Below are 9,628 nucleotides of genomic sequence, written 5' to 3'. Positions count from 1 at the left end.
TAAATCCTAGTTTGTTATATTCTGTAGCAAAAATAAACAAATAAATAAAAAATATGGAGTTAGGGTAATACCAATAAGGTATCTCCATAACTTCAGCTTTATAAAATCTACCTATTGTAAAACTCCTCAGGTAAATTTCATTGTACTTCAAGTTCTGAATTTGACACAGGGCCAGAAGGATGAAATGACTATGTTGCAGGGAAATGTCCATTATCAGAGGTTTCCCCAACCCCGTGCCAAAGGCATGACATTTTGTGACCGTTTATGTGGATTTGCTATAGGATCTGTATCAGATCAATGACTGGAAGCAGGTTTCTCTCAGTAACTCCAGTGTGAAATTATTGAGCTTCAATGTAAGCAAGAGGCAGTGACAGTGTGCCATCTCTCTGCCCTGAGGTCAATTTAAAATGTATTAGAAAGCATAAAAAACACTCCTTTACAGCGCCAAGGTTGAAACACGTTGTGAAAGTATTGACTAGAACCTTATAAAACACATAAGCCACTTTTTAATGATTAATCATCTTCACCGGTGAAAAATCCAGCTTGGTCCGATAGCAGATACCAAAACACATACAAGGCTTTTCAAACTTAAAGAACAGCCAGCAGTTACTTTACAGCTTCCGTTTTAAACTTATATTAAGCTTGTCAACCATGTAACAATATCAATAGTAATTTAGAAATGTCTTTCTTCTGGCAGTCACCAGCTGGCAAAAACGGTCTATCAAGTTCAGAGCTTGGCTTGTTTTGGCAGCTGGTCAGACCAAGCTGAATTTTTCAGCAGAGTAACCACCTGAATATCAGAAGATTATAAATAATTTATTGATTATTCAGTTTGGTTATACACATATTTGATAAGTGTTGGTTTGTCTATGAAACTCCTACAACAGCCTCAAAATCCAAGGTCTATAGATTATGGATTTTGTTCGGTTATATTTTATGTGAGCCCTTGAAAGCGATGACAGGTTGTTGTTTTTTTACATCACACAGTACAGAACGAACCCAAAGTAGATATACAGTATATTCTAGGAAGAATGAAAATATGTACTGGCAGAACAGAACAGAACAGAACAAGATATAATTATAATTATTTCATCTATCTTTTTTTATAGATTTGTCAAAATTAGTATATAATGTTGCTGTTATTAGTTGTTCATTAACAAAACACTATCCTACATCCAAAGGCTTGAGCAAAGCCACATTCTGCCATACTACAGAGGAATATAAATAGTACTTTTCAGGTCACCATAGTTACCAAAGGTGGCCATTTTGCCACTAAGTACAATAATATGGTGTGCGAATTGACTAATGGTTGCGTAATGTTGTGTCATACTTATTAGTACGGTACGGTGAGAGGATTAATTCATTGATATTATTTATTTATTTATTTATTTATTTACTCATAGCAAGGAGGAACTCGGTAATCGGTCATGGTACGCGGATGAAGCCGTGTTGAGGATCAGCACATCCTTTAAACTGGGTATCGCTTTGCTTTTCCATCCTTCTCTCCATACAGTTAAGGACGCATCTTTATTCTTACCTTTACGCACTAATGGCTGCTCGCCAAAGAAGTTTAACAACAGCTAAGGGAAAAGGCTAGAGGAATAACATTGTGTGTGTGTGTGTGTGTGTGTGTGTGTGTGTGTGTGTGTGTGTGTGTGTGTGTGTGTGTGTGTGTGTGTGTGTGTGCGCGCGCGCGCGCGCCCGTTATTCGCGTATTGCTTTATGTTTAGACGGATTTATGTGACAAATACAAAAGATTTTTACAACGTGAATTAATAGACAATATTAAATGATTCACATTTGATGTATAACAGTGTTGCCTGCTACAGAGCCATCGATACCGAACCTGTTGATCCATGTTTTTTTTTAATCATATGGCATAAAAGATCCAGATGGATCGAGTGGTTTCATTAAATTGTTGCAATAGGTATTATAATATACTAGCAACATTTCATATGTGTACATTGTGAATGGGTTCAATTATTTTGGATCAAAATGCAGAGATCTTGATGCAGGTTGCCAGATACATCATAAGAAATAGTTCATGGATATTTGTTAGTAGAGTTTAATTAATGAAGGCGATGCAACAGAAAACACTGCTTTTAGAAATATGTAGGATATTGTGTGGCTGTAGCAATAGCCATTTTATATAGTGTATGACATTGATACTAATACTAATGCTAATATTACTGCTAATATAACTCAAAGAGGTGTGTGTGTGTGTGTGTGTGTGTGTGTGTGTGTGTGTGTGTGTGTGTGTGTGTGTGTGTGTGTGTGTGTGTGTGTGACTCATTAGTGGGCGACCAGTTACCTTCTGGTCAGTAACAGGCATGTACAGTTCACATTGACCTTCAAACAGAGAAAAGTGACTGAGAGTTAATATACAAGAGAGAGAGAGAGAGAGAGAGAGAGAGAGAGAGAGAGAGAGAGAGAGAGAGAGAGAGAGAGAGAGAGATGTTACTTTTGATAGCTTGCATTATTAATAAATGCAACATTAATAACATCACTATTAATATTAAGAACTACGAGTCACTATCATTACTACAGCATGAACTCTCGAGCTTTGAACACAGTTTTTTGTACAGATAGAAACTTTATGCTTAATGTTATTTGAAGATAGATATTTTATCATAATGTGATTATATAATGCAGCTGAGAGTGTATTGGTATGCTTCCATTGGAATTATTTACATTTTCAGGTATAAAGAAGTGTAAACATATTTGATGTCTCCAACTAAAAGTTTAAAAAAAAATTCTTATGGAAAGATTATAACCTACAGTCAATTTCATCATCAAATTTATATATATAAAAAAATACATTTCCATCTTCCATTTTCCATTGTGCAATTTTTCATTTCATCCAAACATTCCATATATCATTTCCATTCTATCTTCTCGTTAAAAAGCACGGTTAATTTTTTCATCTTAGGTCTAAGGTATGGCCTCTTACTCAGAGGTGCACGGGCCTGGGTGTGCCAAGAACATGCCAAAGTGCAGTTTTGGGGTTCGCTCATACCTGCATTATTTCTATGAAGAATGTACAGCCTCTGTATGGGACCAGGAGGATGTTCAGAATCAGCGTTCACACCAGTGGTGGCGTTTAGGCCTCTGCAAGGTAAGGACATTTTACTTGGGCATTGTCTAATTTATTTTGGAAAGGAATTTTATTATTATTATTATTATTATTATTATTATTATTATTATTATTATTATTATTATTATTATTATTATTATCCTATGACTGTCATGCTCAGCACCAGAACTCACCCACCAAACTGTAAATGGTGCCTTCAAATATGCAGCCAAATTTAGTAAATAAATATTTAGTCCGTTTGTATTAAACCCTAGTGTTTTCCTGTTCTGGTGGGATGTTTTTTACATGTGACAACACTTGGGTGCAGTCCAAAATATCTGAGAGAGGTGGATATTTGGACTGATGAACAAAAAGACACAATACATTATAAACAAAATTATTAACAAAATAACGTATGTTTTTATGTCTTCCTTCCCACAATCTTCAGCCCATTCAGTATTGGTATATACTGTACATTTTGCTTATATTCAGACTTGACAAGTGTCTGAAACATAACAGTCTAATTTAGTTTATGCTAGTAGGTGCTGATGTAGTTGTAGTTTAGCAATCACTTTTATTCAGTTTCTTTTTCAGAATGAAAATTAAACCATTCAAAAGAGTAAGAAGTGAGTGTGAAAAGTCCGATTCCAACTGATCTGTTGGACCTCACGTTGTCAGTGACCCCATGACAGATTGGCTTTTGATCAGCATCCGTTGCTGTCTAGTTAACAAGTTAGACATCTAGCTAAGGGATTTAACTCGACAGCAAATCAACTATACCAATCACCAAAGAAATCTTATTTCTTGCAACCATGTTGATTTTGTTCCTACTGAAGCACAACTAGGGGGCACAGTAGCTTAGTGGTTAGCACGTTTGCCTCACACCTCCAGGGTTGGGGGTTCAATTCCCACCTCCGCCTTGTGTGTTTGGTGTTTGCATGTTCTCCCCGTGAATCGGGGGTTTCCTCCAGGTACTCCGGTTTCCTCCCCGGTACAAAGACATGCATGGTAGGTTGATTGGTATCTCTGGAAAATTGTCCGTAGTGTGTGAGTGTGTGAGTGAATGAGAGTGTGTGTGCCCTGTGATGGGTTGGCACTCCGTCCAGGGTGTATCCTGCCTCGATGCCCAATGACGCCTGAGATAGGCACAGGCTCTCCGTGACCTGAGTAGTTCAGATAAGCGTTAGAAAATGAATGAATGAATGAATGAAATACAACCAGCTATACACTTTCTCTTTCATGTTAGACATGTAAATGTATGTGGTCTGTTTGAGTATGTGTTAAAAACAGTACAGGAATGCAGAGATGGTGCCTTGTCATGACAGGACTCCTGTATCTGTCAGGTTTCTCTTGCAGTCGGAACTGTCCTATTTGCCCTGGGGTTGGTGGTTTTGGCAGTGGGGTTTGCTGTTCCAACTCGAATCGAGGCATTTGGAGAGGGTGACTTGCTCTTCGTGGACCGTCATTCTATGCGACACAACCAGGCCTTGAACATGTGTGTGCAGGCTGGCACTGGGATGCTGACCCTGGGGGGCTTGATGATGACCGCTGGCTTGCTGCTGTCCGCTTTCTCCAGACCCACACCCAGTCCACAGCCTCCTGGGAAAGAAACGAAGGGCATCAATGTGAGGGGAGGTGGAGCGGATGGAAAGAGCCCAACAAATGTCCACACTAAACCTCCTAGTCCAGCTGCAGGTGATACAGCTGTGCCTGTTGCACTGTCGAAAGTGGAGGATGTCCAACCATAAGTAACCTAAATAATCCTGCCCTACTGAAGACCTGGACACACTAGGCCAGTTTGCGCTAATGCAGTTATTTGGTGTTGAGTTCACAATGTAAAATGTAATGTAAATTGAAATAATGTAAAATTATGGTACTTTAAAGTCATTATATTTTAAGTACAGAATGAAACATGATGGTGCATGTTGACACCGAATCTTATTGTACTGGTACAATGGCAGTATAGGCATACATTTGTCAGGAAAATCCATGACGGCATGATGTGATATCTACAGTATAACAGCACACGATGAGGTGTTTTACTTTACATCAGCAAGATGTCAACAACTTAACTAAATGTTGTAGAATGTTCATTAGATCAACCAGTTCTTGTTATCACTTACAGTAGACGTTTCCTCAGCACACTCTCATTTTCATCTCTCTTGAATTTATTAAGTCATAAGAAACTGCTTGTGACATTACCAAGAAACCAGACATCACAAACTACTCTTAAGAAAGAACTCAGACTAGAGACTTATTCCTTAAATGTTAAGTAAATTTCTGTTTGCAGAAAGATTCACCACATCACCAGTCATACTGTATGTTGTTGTTTTTTTTGTTTTTTTTTTTTTAAATCACACATGCCACATAACCCATTTATTATTAGCCTTGTGTTGTCCATCCTATGAATTAGTTCCTACGCTACGGAAAAGATATACAGAAAATTATAAAGCTATAAAAAAAGGTTTTAGAAACATATAGAAAATGAATCAGCACCTTTGGATTCGAGATCGCTTCAGCATCGTGTTTATAATATAGAATAAATCTCTTCTGCTGCTGCTGCTGTTTCTATCTGAAAGACAGAGAGATCTACTGTAGTAGAAAACGAGACATTTTCCACTGAAATTTTTATCAGAAGCATATTATTGCAGTTTGTCTTTGCTTTATGTTTATTTGACTCAAGTTGGCATATGAGTATATTTCAAAGGTAGAGTTAAATAAATACAAGACCACGATATTGTAATACATGATGTATTATCAGGAGATTTTCCGTGTAGGACCGACTTCGTGTATCAAGCTGTAGAAAAAATGGGGATGATATATTCAAGAGAGAAAAGTGCAATAGTTTCTTATGTAATAATATGTGCAGGTCTCAAACCGATTTCTTTCTAGGGTTCATTTTAACACGATATAATTATTTGATTAGTTGTTATTATTATATAATATAATATAATTATTATGATTAGTTGTTTATCTTTGATTTTTGTGTATTTTAACACCTTAATTAAAAACACTCTCTCAGCTCACACTGTGTTTACTTGTCAAGCTCTCAATCCTTTCATTTGAATATCATTATATTAACTAATATTTAGATTTCCTCTGTACAGTTTTCTATGATTTTTTTGATTATATATATATCATATATATATGATTGGCATGCTCAAACTGCTGCATACAGACCCACCTCTTATTAATAAATTCAGATCTGGCTTTAAACCACTTCTGCTCCTGTTGGATGGCTATCATCAGGTCAGATATCTCAGAAGCTGTAAACAGACTCAGGAAACACAACAATGAGTCATTCCACCATTTCTGCTTCTCTCCCTCCCTCCGTCCCTCCCTCCGTCCCTCCCTCCTTCCTCCCCCACAGTGAGTCATCCTCTCTCATCTGCCATTCACAGTCCACAGATCAGGGGCCATTAACAATCAATTACCCAGCAAGCAAAACCACAGTCCTCACTGCTCTGTGGTTATATGTCTTAATGTGGAACACAGTGATGGTAGAAAAAATATCCAGGTGTCTATATATGTATATCATCACCTTTTTGGATTATATATACAGTATATTGATACCTTACACATTGTGCACACACTAATTCGAGATGTTGCTGTCACCAGCAACCTGACATCCATTGATTTTTGGCAGTTCGTGGTCTTTCAGCCTCAGACCACTGAACACACTGATTTGAAGCATTCCTCTTTGCAGGACGGATGTCTCCATAACTAGAAAGCGAGGCTGTTTATCCAGCCCGGCCCCATCGTGAGCATGGAGAAGCTCAGTCAGTGGAACAGAGTGCAGTGAGAGAGGAGCGCTCCAGGGAAAATGAGATGAGACGGGAACGCTTCATTGACCGGGCGTCTGTATATGACTCATTCTGTGTGAGGTATCAGCGGATAGGTTTCCATCCATTCCTAAGCCACCACTATATTCTCTACATCTGCAAATGAGTGTACTGCAGTGCTTCTAACTTCAAGTCAAATCTGGGGCTGGAGGTAAAATTGGATGTAACAGTAGACATGCTGGAATGTCAAAGAAATGAGACTATATTATTATATTGGCAATTATTTAGGTACACAAAATAATATGTAGTCAGTAGTATGATCATCTATGATGGTTTCTTTGTAAAAGTAAAGGGGGTCTGATACAGATGAGATACAGTAAAGGTATCTGTATAGTAGCTGAGTAATATATTGCTCTTGTTTACACACTTATCTCTAACCTTGTCATTTCTTGGCCGATCTGAAAAAATAAAAACATATGTAGCTGTACAGGTAACTGCCTCGCTCTAAAAGATATCTTCAGACAATACATCTCAGTGTAAAATATATAAACTTACCTGTACACCTGCTCATGTACTGTATATAATCATTGTATCACGATCAGCCAATCACGAGGCCACATCACAATGCATAAAATCATGCAGCTACACGTCAAGATCTTCAGTAAATGTTCATATCAAACAGCAGAACATCTGCAGTGACATTGTAAACAAAGACCTAGTCCAGTTTGTGTTCACTGTAGATCAGCTTCCTGTTCTTGGAAGGCAGGAGTGAAACCCGGTGTTGTCTTTTGTTGATGTAGCACATCCACCACAAGGTTATATATTCAGAGATGCTTTTCTGCTCACCGTGGTTAAAAAGTGTAGCCTTCCGTCCAGCTCCACCAGCGTAGCCATTCTCCTTCATATCAAACCCGGTGTTTCTACAGTATCTTCTTTTTCTTGTACTGTTCTGTGTAAGCTCTAGAGACTATTTTGCATTGCAATCCCAGGAAATCTCCAGATTCTGAAACACTCAAACCAACAACCAACCATGCCGGTTAAAACATATAAATCATACAGTACGTTGTTCTTTAATAAATAAACATTGCCTGTGGTGTAAAGTTTGCTGAAGTAGAAGAGTAATAAATCTCACCGGAGCATGCTGCTCAAGGAAATTCATCAACTTCATGGTGATAGATACTGTATCTCCAGATTTAATTCAAATAATGCTAGGAACGTATATATAGAGAGAAGTAAATAATTAAATATTTATTGGGTGTGATAACTAAATATTCACCGCAGTCCTGATGTTTGGATAAAACAGCGTCTGCGATCACATTGTGTCAGTCGAGTTTACGACGAAAGCTGCCAAGTGATTAAAAAGTGAATGCTCTGTTTTGCAGCTTAACCGAGAACCATGTCATTATAAGCAATAACTTGAATTCGGCGTGATATGACATATACAGAGCAAACACGATAAACCACTGTCATTTAGACAAAGGTTTAGACACAGATTGTCAAACAAGGGAGTAAATATATGTAAATGAGGGCATTGAAATGGCCAGAATGTGCCACTTCACATCTCCGGCAGTCAAATTAAAAGTTTTATTAAGTCAAGTTTCCTTGCTTAGATGCATGCTATCATAACAGCACACTGTCAAAGAGGCGTGCTCATCTTTTTCATCCCTGCAGTTTGTTGAATGTGAAAATGTTAATTGGATAGCACAGTGAGAAATATTATATCCAATAGGACCCACCTTGTATTGCCAAAAAAAAGCAATATTGTAAATGAGATTTTAATTTGGATAATCTTTTAAACTTTAATAGAGCCTGAGCCAGTGGGCATATTGCAATTGCTACATCATTATTAAACAAAAGTGACACAAAATCATCCATTCTCAGTCTGTGACAGATAAACGCTTTCCACCACACAAATAATATTAGTTCTGCCTACTGACACCAGCTCTTATCTCCATATTGGTTTATTGGGCTCACAGTGCTGTCAGGTGCCGGACGATTTGACAGAAATGTTTGCATATATGAATAGCTGCATAGATAGATGAGTGTGTGTGTGTGTGTGTGTGTGTGTGTGTGTGTGTGTGTGTGTGTGTGTGTGTGTGTGTGTGTGTGTGTGTGTGTGTGTGTGTGTGTGTGTGTGTGTGTGTGTGTGTTCAGATCCTGGAAAGTAGCCTCCGGCATGACAAATAAGATGAAACCATATCAGCAATCTAATGAAATTCCTCCTGCTCATCAAAGATGGGTTGTGGACTATTATGCTTGGAGAGAAGACACTGAAACTTTCAGACAAATGGGATGATGTTAAATGGCAGATAACTTTACAGTTTGTATTGACTGTACATCGATGTCACAATTAAGGAATAAAACATGATGAGGTCTTGCGTCCCCATCATCGCCAAAACATTTTATTTATCTTTATGACATCATTTTGAGTTTATTTTATAATTGAATAGCGTTACGTCCATGTTAAAACATCCTTCACCAGACTCTACTGTACATCGACGGCTTTTTCCGAACTACCTCGGGTCACAGGGAGCCTGTGCCTATCTCAGGCGTCATCGGGCATCGAGGCAGGATACACCCTGGACGGAGTGCCAACCCATCGCAGGGCACACACACACTCTCATTCACTCACACACTCACACACTACGGACAATTTTTCCAGAGATGCCAATCAACCTACCATGCATGTCTTTGGACCGGGGGAGGAAACCGGAGTACCCGGAGGAAACCCCCGAGGCACGGGGAGAACATGCAAACTCCACACACACAAGGC

The 9,628-nt window shown here is 38.4% G+C and overlaps 1 protein-coding gene across 2 annotated transcripts; it reads left to right on the top strand.

The window, feature by feature from the left end:
• The first annotated feature begins 1,255 nt into the window (after positions 1-1,255).
• nrsn1l (neurensin 1-like) lies at positions 1,256-6,068 on the top strand. Of its 2 annotated transcripts, none has more exons than XM_027133771.2 (3): positions 1,256-1,512; positions 2,930-3,115; positions 4,417-6,068. In XM_027133771.2, the coding sequence occupies exons 2-3, from the start codon at positions 2,939-2,941 to the stop codon at positions 4,819-4,821; spliced, it is 582 nt and encodes a 193-aa protein (XP_026989572.1). In that variant the 5' UTR covers positions 1,256-1,512; positions 2,930-2,938; the 3' UTR covers positions 4,822-6,068. The 2 variants fall into 2 exon arrangements, with proteins under 2 accessions (XP_026989572.1, XP_026989573.1); XM_027133772.2 differs by having other exon boundaries at positions 1,256-1,477; positions 4,417-6,067.
• Positions 6,069-9,628: the final 3,560 nt, after the last annotated feature.

Source organism: Tachysurus fulvidraco, chromosome 7 (assembly GCF_022655615.1).
Source record: "Tachysurus fulvidraco isolate hzauxx_2018 chromosome 7, HZAU_PFXX_2.0, whole genome shotgun sequence".
NCBI classification, from domain to species: domain Eukaryota; kingdom Metazoa; phylum Chordata; class Actinopteri; order Siluriformes; family Bagridae; genus Tachysurus; species Tachysurus fulvidraco.
The sequence above is the reverse complement of the archived record's forward strand: the minus strand, read 5'-3'. Positions and strand labels throughout refer to the sequence as shown.